Here is a 20,631-nt window from a genome sequence, read left to right on the forward strand (position 1 = left end):
TTTTTAAATGAACTGTCTGTTTTGATACTCATGATTCAGAATTATTTGTATCACACTGAAGGGGAAATGGTCATTTCCATATTCAGCCACACGATGTCGCTGTATACAATATATGGTTTATTAAAAAGGAAGTACAAAAACAACAACGGCGATGTGTTTTGATCCAGCGTATTTCTAACTATATGAAAAGAGGGGCTTTGCCTGCGTGGTGTTTCAGGATTGTGCTGGTTTGTTGCTCTGCATGTTCGAGCCAAGACGCGCAGTCGGGCTGGATAACGTCATGGCGAGCGCTTCATCGGGATCCTGGAGGGAAGGTAAACTGGATCTGAAAGACGTCCGCCCCACTTTTACAGCTCAATGTTGGCGATGGAGTGTTTTGGAGCAGAGCAAAGTTGGCAGAGTGTCGGTGGGCAAAATGCTTTAGATATGCCAGACTTTGTAGTTTAAAAAGGGGCGGAGAGGGCATATTTAACCACACTGGAGTGGTTTGCGTAAAAGGTGCAACAACGAAACCTTAGAGCGGAATAATGGATCATTTATCGAAACACAATCTGTTTGTACGAAAGTTCAACTAATGTTTTCGATGTAAAGACTTATGGAAGTTGACAGCCGCGTCGAAAACCAACGACATTCATGGTAAGACATGATTAGTAAATACGTGTCTTCGTTTGCACGCATTTCCAATAGAAATGAAGGAAACAAACGGTTCATATGACTGAAAAACTGATGACCTCATATTGGATTCGCCCATATTTCAATATTTGCCAGTTTGCATCACTTGAAAGCAGCAGAGCAGCCTTTATAACATTTACTATGTAAACTGTTACTAAAATGAATTGTGCCTTTTGTCTGTGTTTCACCAGTCGGATCGATTTTGTGAAACCAATGAGTTTCGTCATGGATGATCATGGATCCCATCCACGGAGCTCCGGTCTGAGGTATGTAGATTACCAGCTGTCATAACTATGTGTTGTCAGTTACAGAGAAAACCTGTTAGACCTACTAAGAACGTGTGTCCAGTAGCTTTTTTTACTCGACATTTCAGAGAAAAATAGTCAACATTTATCTTTATTCGAGCCACACCTCCATGGTCCTAATGTTATTATTAGTTAAAGAACTAATAACAAAGGCCTTTTTTCTTCTTCAATGTGCACCAATAAAATGCCACCAGAATATACAATTATTCCACCCTGTGGTGCTGGACACAATAATTGTTTGCAGGCAACCAGCTTTTTTCTAAACTATCTGTTAAGGGTATAAGTATAATGCCAACAATGTAAAAAAAAAATGCAACTTTCAAATAGCATTCTTCTATCTCAGTTTGTCACAGTTGTTGCAGACGTTTCAACCTTTGAACTCTCCTCATTTCCTGCTCTCAGGGGTTGTACTGAGAAATTGCCATGACCATATGGAGAGGTCATGGGAAGTATTTTGCTGGCAACACATTCTGACTTTGTGATGAGTTGGTTGATCGTTTTTCTTGTGGAAATCATGCGTTCACTGGACTTGAAACTGATATTCTATAAAATACAGACCAATAGTCGGAGAAAATTACATAAAAAAGCGCTGTGAGGATATGACATGATGGAATCAGTTTTGGTTCAGGGACTCAGAAATGATGTCAGCTGCTTGAATTTCAGTGGATGGAATCATTGAAAAAAGGGTGAGTGAGTTTCCAGAGCTTTTTTACAGAGTCACCACTCACTCCTCTGGTATCCAGTGGAGATCTTTTGAGTTTTTGAGATTTAAATTAATGATGAGACAGAATTTCAACACATGATAGTTTCCAATCCAGTATTTCATGATGGCTATATGCAACATTTCCAGTCCTCCCCTATATATTGTAGTTTCCCTGTTTGTAAAAATAGCATTCAGGCACATCCTCATGTGCAGTTTACTAAAAAAAAACAAAGAAAAACACTCTTGGTATGACGAATAATCATATTTCATAAGCATTGCGTAATCTAGGAGCACAGCCACACTCCTTGGCAAGAGCAGCAGACAACCTAAATCTCTCTGCGGTTTGACTATTATTTGGAAAAGTAAGCCGCAAAGTTGCTGGGGCATGGGGGAAACGCACATGTTCCCCGCCTCATTTGTGGCTTCTTATATTTTGAGCCAGTAAACTAGCTGCATCTCACTCTTCACAATGCAGTCATATGTGGAGACTTCATGTGACCCCCTAAGCGTTGCTACATTTGTTATCCAAATACTGAATCTGCTATAATCACTGGGCTGGCTGTTCTCCAAGCAGAGAGGTCACTGACACACGGGTCAGTATTTAACACATGGTAGTACTAAAAGAACTACAATGCGTTTCTTTGCTTCTGTTTCACTGTGGTCATTGGATAAGTAGTTTTTTTAGAAGATCTTTTTTTTTGTCAACACAATAATCAGAATAATCAACAACAATTCATTGTAAATCCTATCAATTAATTCCTCAATCTAACAGTGTGCTGCTTAAAGCTGGCCCCCGCTAATTGGCCACACCTTTAACCATGATCTCACATGGCTGGCTTTCCTCAGGCCAGTATGTGGATTTAGTTAAGGTATTGTGAATCCCCACAGCTGTTTCCAAATATGCAGGCAGTCCAAGGGCACAGCTGCTCTCATGAGTCTACAGATGAGAATCATGGCGGGCGAACGTAGACTCTGGAAGCAAGAGGGCATGTCAAATTGAAACATAGTGACAGTCACTTGGCTTTGCTGTGACTTATCACAACAACTAGGCAACTAGCAAGTCCACTAAAGCCGAAACACAGCTTTCTTCATACAGGAAAATATATAATTTACTCTCCATCCATGCAGCCTTCAAGGAGCCCACTCAGATCTGCAGTGCTTGAAAAGCAAGATAAAGGATGTCATTCAAAGATATCCACCCACTAGATGCAATAAAGCGAGAGGAAAATTCACATTAATTCCCAGCAAGCTAGTCCTGCCAATGAGCTTGTGTGTCTTTGAATTCTGGGATGTTTTATGGAAGCTTTCTGCCTCACAGGGCTAAAACAGACAATATGGCTAACATCCAGGGGACGGGGAATAATGGGTTGCCTTTGTGACCACACTGAAGCCAACGCACTGACCGTAAATGCCAGTGAATACTTCTCACTAGATTGTAAAACATAGTTTGTTGGTTGTTATTGTTTTTTTAAAATCTCTACAGTAGATATGATTATGTATACACAGCAGCTTGTTTGAATAGATCTGCTGCACAGATCCTGAAATGGAGTCCTAGGCCCTCTTTGTTTCTGTTACGCACTCTTCCAGGGCATAACAGTTGGATGCCTCCCACTCTCAGCCTGTGCAACATTCAGAATGACCCACCATGAATTAGTCCTTTGTTTGTTCTCAATAGGAACTTTTACTTATCTCCAATAACATTCAAACATTAAATGTGACAAAGGGACAAATTGCTTTGATTTTCTTGACCTCCACTATCAGTGTTTGTCTTGTTTAGATGAGATACTTATAGAAAAAGGCCAAGCCAGTCATAAATGGCATTGTTTGAGTTCACTGCAGGTCTGTTTAACAAGGCCTTGGCAAGCTGTCGAGCAATTATCAAATCATTGACAAATCATACAGCCAAGTTTAAACCAATATTAAGAAACAAAGGCCACGTATGATACAACATTGCACACCTTGAGATGGTGCTCTAGATGGTGCTCTAGATGGCACTATCACTGCACATAAGTTCATATTGTATCCACCCAGGTGTATGGTTGTGTGTATTGATACAATAGCTCTACGTGTTAAATCAGCATGTTATCAGATTGGTAACAAGGTGATATAATAAACCTCATTGTCTCCTAACATACACTAGGGCAAGCTAATGAACGAAGGAATGACTCAAACAGCGGCCAGCAGTTTTAGTGAGGATATTTTTATTTATTACATATTATTTATTTATTCAAGATAATCCCATTGAGATTTAACATCTCTTTTACAAAGGGGGTCCCAGTCAAGATGTCCCTGTGCATAAAAACATAAAAAAACGTTAAAAACAACATAAAAGATACAAATGTCACAAAAAGGAGACGGCAGACTTAAAACAAACCAGCAAATTCAAATCGATTAAATAATTTTCGTTGCATTCAGCACTCAATTTATTCTTAATCCTATCTTCATAATCTTGCACGCTCATTAAATAATCACATTCAAAATGCCTCTGTAGCTCACATCAAGATTAGGGTCAGAACACTTTAAAAGGGCTTTCACCCAAATTGATGCAGGTTCTAGGGACGGCGAGCATACTTTATCGGCAGTACATCAGACATCAGAATGGAACATATTGATACTAATACAGTAAGTAAAGCAAGCAGAACTACTTTGTACAACAGATACAGTGACCATGTTTCTTTTCCAGCTGTATTTCATTTTGTTGCTGCTTTTTGTTGAATTTGATCAATTGATCTTCAGAATTTAGTTCATGCTGTATAGAGGAGCAGAAGTACATACAACCTTTCTCATATTAAGTTTAAGGAAATATCATTGAAACATTGAAAGATCAGAACGGTGTTGTGCTTGCCTTGAGATGGTCTGTGAGACTGGGTGTAACTCTTTCAGACATTAAGATGGAATGAAGTTGCGGTTTCGTGCAACACTGAATATTCTTGTCACACTATTACCAATGAAATTAGATACTGGATGGGCCTGTTTTAGTGCAGAATTACTGTTTGCATTCTCCCTTTAAAAAACTTGAGTTCATGTGATGAGCAGAGGAGCATGCTGCTGTGCCTTTTGAAAGATGCCCCACTGCAGACAATACAGCATTGTTTCACATGAAAGGATGCAGTGTGATGGTTAGAATTATGACTCATGGGGAACTTTCTCTCTCATAAAGTTATTTATAGTTGGTCTTACTTCAAAAAACACACATTTGGTGAAGTTACCAGAAGCTACAGAGATAATTACCGTATTTTCTTTTATTATTCATAATATTCATGCATGTTTTGTTTTTTTCTGTGTAGAGACATATGTTTGGTTCAGTGCAATGTTTAGAGTAAACATATTTGAGCTGCTCTGAGATTTAGTGAGGGTAATGTACCATAGCGTATGCCAGTTCACAGAGAAGAATGACATCTGCTCATTGGGGGCATTGTTTAGGCAACTGAGAGATCAACCCATGTAATCTCAAATCTTATTACTTAACTGGCTGGAAAACCTGCTATCTTACCCTGGATCTGCTGTTGTATTAGGCACTGTACAACATGTAGTGTAGAGGGGGGTGGGAGGGGGGCACCACAGGGAGGAATAACACTGACTGAATCCCCACAAACGGGTATTACACGCTGTATTGATGAGCTAATAATGTCAGAATTCTACATAATTATGTTAAGGACGCCCTGAGAGTTTGATTGTGACCAGGCCTGTGCTGTGGGAAAAAGAGTTGTTGTTGTGCCTGCAATAATAAACGATACACAAAGGAAGTGGGAAGTTCTCATGGGCTCTTTTTCTCCCCTAATCTCCTTCTATCCCACACTGCTTATGAAGTAATGGCCTTTCCAGACCCTCTTTAAAAAGCTTGTGTTTACTGTGAGTGACCTCTCACCAAATTATTCAGCTGTGGCTCTGGCCCTGAGTTTTGTCTTTCCACAGGGACCCCCCCCCCCCCCCCCCCCCCCCCTGCTCCTACACACTAACATCTCCATTCACTACTCCACCTCCTTATCGTCTGGTGGTATTTGTTGGTGGTGTTTGTAGAATGGGCCGCACATTCTTAAGTGAAAGTGTAGGGCTGCTGATAAGGCGCTGGCAAGCAGCACTTATTTCACAATGGAAAGTCAAAGTTATTGCTTCCGTACCAGTCGGTGTACAGCTTGCTTCGCGTTGCTATTTTAGATTGAAAGCTTTTGGGATTATGTGTTGATTAACTTAATAATGACAATATCAGCAAAAACTTCCAAAAGACGGGTTTTTTTCCGCCTGGAGTTGTTAAGTGCAAGGTGCTGACAGACTCTTTTGACAGTGTTTACTGACTGCTCCCATGAATATATTTATTGACGTAAGATTTTTTTTTTTTGTTAAAGCATGTCGTCTGACACTTTGAAATTATTGAAGAATTTTACAAGGAGGAGTTTTATTGTCAGAGAAGAAATAGTTAAATCATCCCAATCCAAATGTGAGGGACTGCTTACGGTTCGGACATACAGTATATGCTATTTCATGCCTTTGTTTGTCTATCATTATCATTGCGCTGAACTAACAAGCCTTCTTGCATAATTCTCGGATGAGTCAGCTCTGTAGAAGTAAGGTGTGGTTGTGAAAAGTTGCCAGTGTTTATCCTAATAAAAAGCATACGCAGGTGAAGTACTGGATTAGATTAGGGGATGGGGTGAAGTCCTTTAGTCTGTCAGACTCCTCTTGTTGTTTCACTCTGATGATCATGTACCATCACCACCAGCATAATCACAATTATCATGCATGAGTAAAACAAAACACGATAATCAATGCAGCACAGGAACTCTTGCCTAAATTCCTGAGCTACCAATGCTGAGCGCTTGCTGCAGGGTGTTTCAGTGCGCTCTTGCACTGGCCCCGCCCACAGGTTCATGTCTGCACAGGGAGGCAAAGCTGCTTACCTTTCTGCTCATGACCACGGGGGGAGTGCCACTCACACACTGTGAGCTTGAGCTTTCAGAGACGCAGCGAGGGGTTAGACAGGATTTAGGTAGAGGGGACAGAGTTCTGATGACACGGTCTGGGCGTGGCATAAAGGTGGGCCTTTTGAAGCTGTGCTGATAGTTTAGTCTGTCTGACTACTCATGGGAGATACACAGCAGAATGGAAATTATTTGAGCTGAGACAACCTTAGACAAAGAGGTAAGAGCATGAAAAGACATGTTGGCAAGGGGAAAAGCAGGTCTGTCACACCTGCTCTTTACATTTCTGGTTCTTTCTCCTACTCCTACGTTCTCCTCACTTTAAAAGTGCTGGTGAGGACCGTGGAGTATTCTTTCTGTACCGAATGTTTTTATTCAGACCACTCACAGTCTATGTGTTTTGCCTTGAAGCCGGAAGCTGTGCTGGGCATGTTTGAGCCTGTGTGCATTTGAATGTACAGCTAGCTCGTAAGCTGCTGCCGGTAGAGTTCTGGGAGTGATACGTCATTGGAGCATTGAATTGTTGCTCTTGTTTTATTAAAATAATTCTGTGTGTTGTCGGAAAGTGTGACTGAAAGTGTGACTTTGTACATGCACCCACCATTCCAGTGGGTGCCGTCCTGCTACCCAGCAGCTGCTAACATACCACATTAGGCATTTCTGCTAATTCGACCACCTCCTCAGAACCTCATTGAAAGTCAAATTTCTACCAAAGCTTTGGTCTGGTTTCTTGTCTGGACTGATCCCACCTGCTCACTGCTGCATTTGATCCATGTAATACCTGAGGGGATTTTAATTGATAGCGTGGAAATCAATTTAAACTGAAATGTTTCTGCTAACAGTCATGCCAGCTGGAACAAAACGCAATGGAATGTAAGGAATTTGGATATTCCCTCTTTCAGCTATTTGACTGCTGCTGATATTACGATTTATCTTTTCATTTTTGGTTGCTTTTAACAAAGGATAGATATGTATTCCCAGCATTCGTCAAACTTTCTCTCTCGCCTGTGGCCCTCTGTCATCCTCAGTCACATATGTGTCGTAAGTGTCTTTTTCAAGTATTTTAAGTATTTTTTCACAAGGAGCAGCATCTGGATATTATACTGGCCTTTTGTTTTCCTTTGTCAGTAGAAGTTTATTTGAAACCTAATCAAGCTGATTTTTACTATTACTTCACCTACTGTGTCAAGCTATCCTGCACATTTTCCTCAGATGTGAACGAGAGCACCAGCCATCTGTTTGAAGCTTTCACATATTAACAAATCGATTGAAAGATGCCGTTATCTCTTCACCATAACATCATAGCATGCAGTACTTATATATCCCAGTGCACCTTTTTTTGTTTGCATTAATTATGACACATGACAAATGGCACAATGACAGCAGGCCTGTTATTTCCTGTCCGTGATCACGTCTTTCAAGCATGTCCTCTGGTATTGAATGGGCTTGTTTGTGAATGTCAGACCTCCAAGGGGAAACCCTGTGAATGAAGCATCAGCAGAGTCAAGCTTCAACACGTCTCTTCTCATTCAGCAGCACCCTTGGCTTCTGAAAAAACACAGGCCGGGATGGCACAAACAAACCGGCCTGTGTGTCCGTGTCTGTCACCTGCTCGAAGTGTCTTGATAAAATCACTGATGACACAGCTGTATAAACTGGACTCACCCTGATTCCTGAGGCACAGCAATTCGTTTGGCCATTCTAGCTTATTCAAGTATGACATGGCTAAAAAGAGTTACATTTTAGCCTCCATTTTAATTTGAAAAATCGCATGACACTTGCATCAATTAGATAAAGCAACTCACAATGCTTTGTTTTTTAGCATGTGGAAAAGGAAACATTTTAGACACTGTGCTCAAAGGGTTACAATGACATTGCCAAATAAATAGCCATGAAATCATGAAATCAGGACTTTGTACCCACTGAAGACCACAGTGTGAATGTCTGTTTTAGATAGTGTATTGATATAAGGGCAGGGAATTGGCAGCATTCATGGTCATATTTGGTGGTTCCACACCTACAATGTGCAATCTGTATATTATTATTCATCTAACACTCCCTTCCCTACTTTTCTAAACTGACCAGTTGGGGTTTATAAGGTTTACTTTTCAACACATCACATTATGCTATTCCATATGTGAGGTAGTGGTCTTATTGCGTGGTAATATCAACACTTTGTATCCTCTGTGGACAATGAATATTAGCAGGCAAATGTCATGACAATTAATTGTTCTCTTTCAGTTTTCTCTTGGACAAAGTTGATGATCTTGCTTTAAAGCGGCGGTTAGGTTTCTTCGGTAGAAATGATGATGGAGGCCTTTACTCTTCATTTCAGTCATCCAGATCAGTTATGTTGAAAAACAAATTGGGTTTCATCCAATTTAAAACAGACAATCTCCAAAACAGGCTGATAGACACAGACAGCCCTGAACATAGACGTATCAAGAGAACCTGCCCTTTTAACGTTGTTATGGCTAACATGTTAGCATCCAGATAACATTTCTCATGTGGAAAGAAACCGCAAAGAATTTGGTTTCCAGCAATGTCTCACATTTGCTTACTAGATGTTCGTCTGTCTTCCCCAGCTGGTTAACTCTGTTTACTGTCTGATTGGCAGTGGATTTATTTTGTCTTTGCGTCAATGCAGCTGCTGCTGGAAACCGGGTTGATATAATGTAAACTTTATACAATGTAGATCTGGGGATATCTCAAATACTATAACAGGACTCCTTAAGTGTGAGCAAGACACTGAACACCAAGTTCCTTTCCCGATGGGCAGGCGATCACTGTGCATGGCGGCTTCGCCACCATTGGTGTATGAATGGGTGAATGAGAGGTACATTGTAAAGTGCTTTTGTCCGGTATGGTAGAAAGGTGCTATATGCAGTTAATATATATATATATATATATATATATATATATATATATATATATATATATATATATATATATATATATATATATATATATATATATTTGATATATTGTTTGGCCTCCTTGCACTGTTACATGTGGGGGGTTACAGTATGTTACAGCTCATAATGCCACAGTGCCCTTTTCTGGACATTGCAATGTTTATCGTTTCAGCTTGTAACGGCTCATAAGTTTAACAGACACGATCTGATTATTTAAATCGCGAGTTTGAAACTAGCTAATAATTACTAAGAAGTTGCACACAAACTAATGGATTAGGCTACGTATTGGTTTCAGGAATAGCTTTCACAACCCAATCCGAGGGTCCCAAGGAGAGCGGTGTGCAGTTGAACTCTATTCCTTGGTTCACTTTGCATTTGTTTCTCTTCATTAAATGTTCAAAGAAAGTGGTTTCTGTCACACACACCAAAACAGAATCAACAAACGTAAACAGTTCCCAGTATATTATTTGGGTTTGCTCGTTAATGTCTGTGCTAGATTGTGTGGCTTTATCATCCTGGCTACTGGCACTATCATTATTAAAGATGAACAGATAAACTAGTGGGTTTTTGTCGTGTCCCACTGCTTATTGCTTGTTGTTGTTGTTGTTGTTTTTGCTGCCTCAGGTCTACTTGCAGTTTCTCAAATCAGTGTGCTGCCTGTTGTCTGGCTAACCCTTATTGTCAGATAAAACAGTACACTTTGCTCAGACATTGGTAGGGATTTCAAAGCCAGCTGCCATGTAGTTTCAAAACAATAATGTGAGAAAAATCTTAACGACATTGTAGATAAGACTGTGGCTGTGTGTCGGGAAATTGTTCAACGTGTTCACTATTCACTCGTGAGCTGTGTGATGTATTATCAGCTGTCAGAAAACAACATGGTCCTCTTCAGGTCATGAACAGTGAGATGGTAGTTTGTAAGTGACCCTCACTTGTCATCCTCATTGTTGTCCCCCAGGTGTTTGCTATTTATCACAGCACACTTTACGGTAGAACCACAGACTAATTTATGAATATGGTACAGTATCACGCTACTCGCCCACATGACAAGGTACTAGATCATTTTTAAACTGGCAAGGTTTCCATTTAAGACAAAATAAAAGTCACCATTAAAGTTATATCAGGGTTTTATGATAATGAGTTCCCTATAATGGTAGTAGCCTTAAAGACATTAACCCTCTCAAGCCTACATAGACAAAGAAACACTTGGACATCTTTATTTTCTTCTATCAAGTCTCAGTATTCATCACATTACTCAAGGTAACACACCCGTTCTTTCTGCTGCAGTGTAACGTCACCATTATGCATTACCTTGGTGTGAGCAAACCATATTTAAATTTAAAAAATGTGTTCTTTGTTCTTTGTAAAACTCCATAATCATGTCAAAAGGTTTTTTTCCCAGTGAGTTACAGCTAGTTTATTGGAACATAAGCTTTTCCAAAGTTATTTACTGTTTTGTAGAAAGAAGCTTCTACAAAACAAAAATACACATTTGTGTTAAGATTACACTATTAAGACTTTTTTCTTTGCAGAATACCTAATATCTAAAAAATACTGTTTCAGCAAACATGATTGAGACAAGAAAGAACATGATACATTGTTAAATGTAAATTGTTGGTTGTGCTGATGCAATATACTTTATAATATGTATACATACTGTTTAACAAATACTCTTTATTGTCTTCATGATCAGCATATATATTATATACTGTGGTAATTCTGATACAAAACAATATCTGCATAAAGTGTGTGTTTGTCGGAGTGTTTTTCTTTTATGTCATAGTCTGTGTTTAAGGACAGCCGCCCACATAGCAAGACTAATAATCCTTCTCTAGACGTGCCTCAGTGCAGCCTGTGACCTTGCATTGCTCAGATTCCTCTGTTTGTGCCCCCACCAGAGACTTTACAGGCTATAATTCAAGGCAGTGGGTCTGCAAATGCCTCAGATTGAATGATGTGACACTTGAATGTCTCTCAGGTTATTGATTCCTCAGCCCACTGATCAACTTGATAACATTGCATTACAATAGTTTGACCTTAACTGACTTGATCTGAACTTGTGCTTGCTTTAGTTTGTTATCATACCATCCGTAGCTTTTCATTTCAAGCGAACAGCAACAAGAAACAAAATGTGTCCCAGCTCGCCTTAAAATCTTATAATGACGACCCGGTTCAAATCCAAACATTTTTTTGTTTATTTACCGACAGCAGGCTTTTATTATTCACCACCTCTCAGGTCCATTACAAGATAAGTGTAATTATTAAAGATTTAATATGTATCATTGTCCAAGTGATGGCCAGTTTACAACAAATCCTGGGATGAATGAAATCAGTGTTATATGAAATATCCTGGGCTGTGATTTTTTATTCTTCTTTTTTTTCTGTTTTTGTGTGGTATACCTGGTCAGTCTGTAACTGTCACATGACTGCTCTCTCCCACACTGTATTGACACAGTTTCCAGGAATGGTGAGCCAAGACAAACACTCAAAAATGCCCTTCAAATATGTATTGTATAGTTAGTCGCACTGAAAACAGAATCCTAGCTCACCAAGTGATGTTCACTAATGCATGGGGGTGTTGCCTCAACAAGAAAAATAACATACACTTCACTCTAAATTAGTTTGACTACAACATAGGAAAGACAAACTATAGTCTATAGTTTAAGAAACTCTATCTTGCATCGTATTATCTCTCACATCTCTGTCCATTCACAGCCATTTCTTCAGGCCCAATGAGTAAATCTGTCCACCTGGTTGTCTTGTGACTTGTTTGCAAAGTGGACCTGAACTCCGACATGTAATGGTCTCACTGCTTTCTAAAACCTGAGGAAGAGAGGATTCCTTTCATGCTGTCTGCTGCACTTTTCAATCAGAGTATTGTCTGAGATGGCGGAGACAATTCCAATGACTATTTTTTTACATTTATTTTTTAAATGAACACACATGCGCGTGTTTGAAAAACCAATCCCAGTCATTGCGAAAGTATTAATTTGTGACACAGCAATGGTCTGATTTTTTTTTTTTACAAATACTGAAGCAACTCTGAGAATAATTTGCACTCTCTTGTCCAACTATAGGGTGTCAACCAAAAGCAAAGCACCATCCCCACCAGGACTAAAACAGCTGGATTCCCCAGGTCTCTCCCAGTGGTACCCAGGAACCCTTCATTTAACCATGGACCAGAAGGAGAACCTTATCGATACAGACCTCTCTCTGGTTGTGGTTTTGCCTGGCGGGGTAGAAGAAATGACCACAGTCCATGGAAGGTACAGTTGGAGCACCGTTATGCAATTTGAGCAAGAACAGCATTTTGCATTTACATACTTTTCATACTGAATCATTTTAATATCGTATTTTATACTCAACATCACAATATCTGATTAAGTCATCACATTAAGTGCAGTTCCAGTCAGAATGAGTCACATAGGTGGAGTAGTTGAGTGTGTGGTTTTAGTTAATATTTGTACTGGGAATAACATGTATTGCATTTCTTCATTTTTTTCTTCTCACCAAATGATGTTTGACAGGATTTAATAAGTTTTCTATCTCAAATTCCGAATATTATCTCTTGATTGCACAAATCTTACCCTTCAAATCTTAAGCTAGGTCTGCACGACCTACAGGTCAACGTCCCAACGCACTAGTACGTCAACGTTTTTAGCAAAAGGTCTGTGTGTCCTTCTATGAGTCTGCTCACTCCACCGACAGTTTACTTAAGATATCATTATCTTTCTCACAATGTTCTTTTCTTGCACCTTGGCCTCTTAAAAAGACCAATCCAATGTGAAAGGATTAAATGCTGAATTCTTTACCTTATTTTCTTCCTTTAAACCGAGTTAACGCTTTATTTTGAGGATTAGGTTTAAGGCATTATGTTTAAATTGTATTATTAGTGTCAGGAAAGCTTCATGCGACTGTAAGTTACTGTACATATGCTTTGTTTTGTTCCAACACATTGTGCACAGCTTTATAACATGTATTGTGTCCTCCATGTCTTTCAGCAAACCCCTGATGGATCTATTAGTGACTCTTTGTGCAAAGTATCACCTCAACCCATCTAGCCACACTTTAGAACTGGTCACCGCCAACAAGAACAACACCAAACTCAAGCCCAATGCTCTCATAGGAACTTTGGATGCAGAGAAGATCATCCTTAAACCTAAAGGGGAGGATAAAAATAAGAAGACGGGTCCTCAGATGCCCGAGGTAAATTACAAACATGACACCATGTTGGCACATGAAGTAGATGATATTTAGATTATATTATATTTGACTTTATTCATCTTTATTTATTTATTTACTTTTCTTGAAGCAGCAGCAACACATTTTTTACAAATATACAATACAATAAAATGAAATAAAATAAAATAGCAGGGCATATTACATTTAAGAATTTAAATACTAAAGGAAATGAAAATTAAATAAAAATAAATTAGAATAGTAAACACCAATGTTTCCTGTTCATGGTGAGTTAACGGATTTGATTTGAAGTGGCACATTTTCTTATTCCCTAGGCAACTGTTCGGATGGTGATAAACTACAGAAAGACCCAGAAAACTATACTACGAGTTAGTCCTCGCATTCCCCTGGCTGATCACTTACCAGCCATCTGTGAGAAATGTGAATTTGACATGGAAACTACCGTTCTGTGGAGAGACGTTCAATCACTGGCCCCTTTGGACTTGTCCAGCTCTCTGAATGATTATGCAATAAGGGAAGTTTATGCAAGAGACACTAAAGGTAAATATATTTATTAAAGAAGCAAACCTTGCTGCATATGGCATGAGATTTTAGCACATCAACCACTCAGTGTTTTTTTATACTGTGCCTCATTAGCTCACTTGTTATTGTGCTTGTTGGCTTTGCAGGACAACCTGCTTCACCCGTGTGTCCAGCCTCACCAACACATGCAGGTATTTCACTTTGTAAATTGTATGGTTGATATCAACAGAGCTGTCGAAATGTATGACCAATGTTATCTTACAATGCTGTTTTTTTTGCAGGAGCAGTAATGCCAGGCAAAGATAAAAATCAGAAAGAGAAAGAAAACAAAGGGCTCTTCAGCAAGTTTAGAAAAAGCAAGAAAAGATCTGACCAGGTAATGCAGTATTTTTCTTTATATGCTGATTATGCACATATTACAGCTGTATCAGAAAGTAACTTTGAATGTTCAGAGGGAGGTTTGTTGACTTTGGGTTGCCATTGGTTGACGTGCACTATGTTGTTTGGGAGCAGGCCTCTTATCATGTTCTGATTGGATGTTTGTGCTTTAAAGGCAACGACGGCCAGTGCCCCAGTTTCTCCTGTGCTAGTGAGCAAGCCTCGACCTCTTAGCATGGCCTTACCTACTTCAAATTCGTCTCCGCTCAGCTCCCCAACGCTACCCACAGATGTGCCAAAGAAGAGACGTGCACCCCTACCCCCAATTGTGGTGTCCCAGAGCCGCCCCTCGGATTTCAGCACTCGTCGGAGACTTCACTCTGAACCTACTGCCCAACTGGACAGTGACCAGGTGGGTGAATATTACATACATGTCAGCAGTTATGGTAAAATGACTTGTGATCTTTGTGTTCAGGGACATTGATTATAGAACTTATATCAATTCTTGGTATGTCCCATAGATGGCTGGTTTAAGTCGTGGGTCCTCAGCAGAGTCTTCCTTAAAGAGAACCAAACGCAAAGCTCCTCCACCCCCCACATCCCCTAGTGCTGTTGACCAAGAAACAGTTCTTCTGGATGAAAGTTTGCAAGGTTTGTCTCTTTTTGCATTTATTAATTTTCATGATTACTCAGTGGGACGGCTGTGTTTTTATTTCTTCATATATTTAGATTGTTTCACTGCTGTGTTGCCTGTACTGTGCTGATTTGTCTTGTGTACTTTGGCCTCAAAGACACCATTTTTATGTCTGGTGTGCCTCCTAGTGGTCATTATTGAACAGTGGCTCATTTGAGAAACTACAGCCCTGTTAGGATAAATGGATCATGGGAACTAAATGGTGGTTAAAGCACGGAAAATCAGTATATACAGTATATTTTCCTATAATGCCCTTTTTCATTAATTTAGTGTTTTAGTTCTTGAGCTTCTCTGCTTTTTTTTCCTGGTCTCGAATTACCTCCTTTTATCTAGCATGTAATGCACAGATTACTTTATATAGTTAGAAATCGAGGTGCCTATTCAAATACCTGTGACCTAATTTAAAAAAAATCAAAGCCACAAACGAATGTATGATGAGAACACACAGTCATTTTTGCTGCATTCCAGATCATTGTACGTTCTGGATTCCCTAGTGTTTTTCCTTAGATGAGTATAATTAACTTGCTTTGATATACTTTCCTGTCATTGTGTAAACGCGTCTGAGCCGCACTGAATTGTCTTTTGAGCGAAGCTCCACCTTTCCTGTATACAAAGCCATTTAAAGCAAAAACAGAGAAAATCCCAAAAGATGGGAGAAATATCAAAACTTACAGTAAAATGATGTTATTTCTACATCCTATTTCCTCACATTCCGTTGGTGGCAGTTAGTCATGTATTTAGTTGTGGTTTCATTTACTGAGGTTCTAACATCTCTGCCACCACATTGATGCATCAGAGCTGAGTGGAAAGTGTGGCGCCCACAGTGTTGATATTACATTCTAGAAACAATATCCTTTGACTTACTGTGGACAATCCACAGTAGAAAAATTCTGAAACCTATCATCAAAAAGGTTCAGGTTGTCTGAAGTTTCTTCATTAGTTTTAACAAAATTCACTTCATTCCATCAAGTGTATTCCGATTAGACTTAAAACTAGTGTTGTGTATATTCCACATATAAATAAAGCAATTTTCTTTCTTTCCTACTTTCCCTTAAGTTAGTGTCAATTTATATCTTTCTTTCTTTTTCTTGTTTTCTTCATACATTTTTACTTTTACTTTGTCCCACAACTCTATTACCGATAGTCCCTTGGCTAGCGGCCTTCTCTATCTCCCACACCTCATTAATAGAAAGTGCAATCATCCCAGCCTCTTTACTACTGCTGTCTACATGTATACAACACCATTTCCCTCCTCCCACTTTTCAAACACTGAAGTTCCCAGAGAAAGATCATTTCCTCTGCGGTTCCCCCAACAGCCCGGTGCTGCTCAGTAGATACAGAGATCAGAGGCAGTGGGAAGCTGCAGTTTTGTTTAAGTAGCCTTGAAATTCCTTTTGCTCTCTGCTCCTCTGTTATGTGCTTCCTTTGAGCGCTAAATTAAGAACTCGACTCTAGAGACTGAGATGTCAAAGATGATTTTGTCATCAACATTATTTTATTGCAAAAGGTGAATTTCTGTGTATGACATACATACAGTTGGATACTTGTTTTTCTCATGCATATGTGGAAAATACACAATGACTCAAATACAACAAAAACAATAACTTTTGAATTTCTTTCTCCAATTTTTTGAACATTACAGCCAGCACATGTCCTTGAACATATGAATTACATTTAATGTCGGATGCACCACGTCTCTTCTTTATGATGATGGTCTTTCCAGGGGGTGCAGCTGCTAACACACTGGAGGAGATAATGGAGCAAGAGGAGACCAATGCTTCTGTCATGTCTGCAACTGCTAGTGATACCCAGGGAGAGGACTGCAGCCTCAACACGTCTGCTGATGTTTCACTGCATTCCCCGTCCCCAGATACTGATTTACTGCCCTCAGTGTCCATGGAGAGAAATGGGGAAGATCAGTCTCGTGATCTGTCCTCAGATGGCAAGTACGAACTCCAGTATTACTTCTCCACCCTCAGCCATGTTGTAACTTTAGTATTAGCAATGCTTTTAATTCCTTCTCTTTGCTTACATTTTACAGTCAATTGCAGAGCACAGTGAATGAGCCTGTAGCTCTGAGTGACGTGAAAACCACTGGCGGCACGGATTCATCTGAAGTGGCAGTTACTGGTGGGTTTGCACTATTATAGTGGCATTGTTCATATGCCCTGCAGATCTCTTGCACCTACTAATGTATTTATTTTCTGTGCAGATAGTGGATCATGTCCAGTTGAAAATGTAAGCCAACACCCCATCTGTGAAGAGTCTATGCCTCAAAGTGTCACGGGTGATTGCAGCACTGTACCCAGCAGCCTCCCTCCTCCGCCTGTGATGCAGGAGGTGGAAGCGCAGGCCTCTCTTCAGGCAAACACTGTAACCCTCCTGGAGCAGACAGACCGGTTGAAGAGCCTGGTGGCCACCAGCACATCATGCCCCACCGGAGAAGATGCTCAAGTGCAAACCGATTTCCCACCACCACCTGCGCCTCCACAACAACACGTGGACAAAGTCCCTTGCTCAGCTAATGCGCCTGCCTTTGAATCAGCGGCAAAGAAAGATATGGCCACTGTAACGGAGGAAGTGGACTCGCCTGATCTCAAACATGCCTTATCCCTCACCTCGGAGACCTTATCGTGCCAAGACTCAACACCAAGTGCCCCTGCCACAACACAGGCCCCATCTATTTATGCCACAAACTCTGAGCCAAAGCCCAAGCCTTCCAACGAGCTGACAAGGGACTACATCCCAAAGGTGGGGATGACAACGTATACTATCGTGCCTCACAAATCTCTGGAGAAGCTGAGATATTTTGAAGTTGCACTGACATTGGAGCCACCTCCTGAAGCTCCAGAAAGCAGACTTGATATTGGGTCTCTTCAGCTGGAGGAGAGCACAGCACCAGGGGGACAGACGGACGTCTCGAAAGAAAAAAGTGAGCTCCACTCTACTCTACCCAGGGAAAACGTACTGACCAGCACTACTACTACCCAAGACACTGTTAATGGAAGCATACCTGAATCCATTCATTCCTCGTCACCAACAAGATTGCCTAAAACAGATGACAAGATCTCATCCTCTGCTAATGGGGCATCTCAAGCAGGTTCACCAGCAGAAGTCAAGGAGATGAAAATTCCACCCGCAACTAAACCTAAGCCTGGTTCATTCCGCTTGGCACAGCAAAAAAAAACACCTGGGTATTATGTAACCTCAGCAGCAGAAAAGAATCTCAACGCGAGTCCCGGGTCTGGCCAGAGGGAGGCTGAAGGAAGTGCAGAGAGAGCAAAGTTACCGCCCCCTCCTCTACCACCTCCTGTGCAGTGTCAAGAGGAGACCACAGGGGCTGCTAATGTTGAGCTGAGCCCTAAGGGGGATGACAAGAATGTAGCAATCATGCGAATGACCAGGCAGAGTAGTTTGCCATCTAAAGAGCCAAGCATAGGGTTAAGCTTGGAAAAGTTAAGGAGCTTTACAGCCCCTCGGCCCTATTCTCCTGTAACCCCGTCCCGCTTCGCCCAGGCAGTGTCTTCTGCTGTGAGAAGGAGCCGGTCCTTTGCCCATGGGCCAGTGTCGCCTCACGTGCCTGTGTCACCACCCTTCTCCCCAAGCACAAGTCGCTCATCAGTCATAGAGTCAGAGGAATTATCTGAGCTCAAGGTGAGTTGGGATGGCATAGCATACTTAGATTTAAATATCTAAACAAAGATGAAAGACGCAAATGATTGCTTGTTTTTTTGGAGCGGTTTCCCTTAAAAAGGTGGATCGAGAAGGGCACAAGGGTGTGACTTATCCCACTACTGCTATAGTTGGTTTTAAACTAGAACCACTTGTGCAACTGTGGTGCTTCATTTTGTTGCTGTATCAGCCATTTACACTATGACTAGTCGTGAGTTATTGACTCTCATGAACACTATACATTCTTATGTATTCTGCATTATGCATTCTTAAGTAGAAGAATACCTTTTAATAGTTCCTCTAACCTACTGACTTGTATACGCCCAGGGTTTAATATAAACTACTTGCCCTAAGCTCTTTAACAACTTAGTATTGTGGATGTTATTTTTTTATTTTAACCCAAGGTATTCCAAGCAGAATAGATTGAGCAATTTAAGCTGTGTACCCTGTAACCCCTCGCTATCTGAGCTTTAGCAATGGTCAGAAGAACTTGAAGTTGTGACTGTAGACAACATTATTATTCAGTGAAATATAGAATACGATTTTACGGTACATTATGGCAAATGTTTGTTTGTTACACTCATATATGTGATCTTTACTGCATATGGTATGCAGTAAAGATCGTTGGCATTGTACATTATTGGAGGTAGAGAGGTAAAGAGGTACTTCTCCTTCTCCTACACGGAGGGCTTCATGGGCATTGGGGCTTTTTGTATTGTATTGTGAAAGGACAATCATATTTTTTCTCTGACAACACATTTTGGCCTATAGAAATACTGTAGTTACTCTTGCAGGACCCACTATAGTTGAGTATAACTATAACAATATAGTGCTGTCTTTATTTTGTGCTTCTTTATGTTGTCTGACACAGTAAGTCTCCAGTAATTGCATACATTGTGTCTTTCTTCAACATCACAGGATGGTGACAAAGGCTCCACTCTGCAGCTGGTAGAGGTGGAACCACCATCTGTTCTTGGGATTGCTCATACAGAAGCAGAGAGCAGTCCATAGCAGTGCCTTAATTCTTCTGACAATATATCATCTACTGTAAGAAAACTCACACACATTGTAATATGATATCATAACAATGTTTCCAAAACACATACTTGAACCAGTTTATTTGTTTTTCTTCCAGGAGGAGTTTATCTTGTCTACTTTGAGTCCTCCAGAACCCTTTATCCGATGACACAGAAGCCTCTTTTGATAGTCTCCAACAGTGTAAATTATGTATTTTGATAATTAATAATTGCTGTATTTTGGTTTATTTTCTGGAATGTCATTAAGTAATATCCCTGGCGCTGACCTGCGTGTTTTAATGCTTCTGTTTTATTTAGTGTGATGGTCATCATGCATGTAATGCATGACTGTTGTGTTTGTGTGCGTGAACAAGAATGTTAAATGAGGACAATTCTATAAATTATTTGGAAATCTATTATCTAAATAATACTGGATTTGTAGGACAGACTATGTCTGACCTATGGTACTTAAATGCTCCTTGGATTATACATAAAATCTATATTTAAGTATTACAGAGTTTTGATTAAACTATATCCAGAAATACACTGATGTGCACAGCACACGTTGTTCTGTCATGCAGTGTTGATATGAATAAAGTTTCTGTCATTTCAGATGTCTTTTAATTGCTTTCAGT

General features: G+C 40.2%; 1 protein-coding gene across 3 annotated transcripts; it reads left to right on the forward strand.

The window, feature by feature from the left end:
- The first annotated feature begins 116 nt into the window (after positions 1-116).
- Positions 117-20,609, forward strand: cobll1b (cordon-bleu WH2 repeat protein-like 1b). 3 transcript variants are annotated; one of them, XM_034562414.1, is made up of 14 exons: positions 117-314; positions 864-938; positions 12,592-12,780; positions 13,516-13,720; positions 14,029-14,254; positions 14,383-14,427; positions 14,518-14,612; positions 14,790-15,026; positions 15,136-15,265; positions 17,032-17,254; positions 17,350-17,438; positions 17,521-18,962; positions 19,899-20,027; positions 20,116-20,609. In XM_034562414.1, exons 2-13 carry the CDS (start codon positions 886-888, stop codon positions 19,989-19,991), a joined length of 3,027 nt encoding a protein of 1,008 aa, XP_034418305.1. In that variant the 5' UTR covers positions 117-314; positions 864-885; the 3' UTR covers positions 19,992-20,027; positions 20,116-20,609. The 3 variants fall into 3 exon arrangements, with proteins under 3 accessions (XP_034418305.1, XP_034418304.1, XP_034418306.1); XM_034562413.1 differs by lacking the exon at positions 117-314 and having other exon boundaries at positions 784-938; XM_034562415.1 differs by lacking the exons at positions 117-314; positions 864-938 and adding an exon at positions 6,617-6,819.
- The last annotated feature ends 22 nt before the right edge of the window (positions 20,610-20,631 follow it).

Source organism: Cyclopterus lumpus, chromosome 21 (assembly GCF_009769545.1).
Source record: "Cyclopterus lumpus isolate fCycLum1 chromosome 21, fCycLum1.pri, whole genome shotgun sequence".
In the NCBI taxonomy this organism is placed as follows: Eukaryota; Metazoa; Chordata; class Actinopteri; order Perciformes; family Cyclopteridae; genus Cyclopterus; species Cyclopterus lumpus.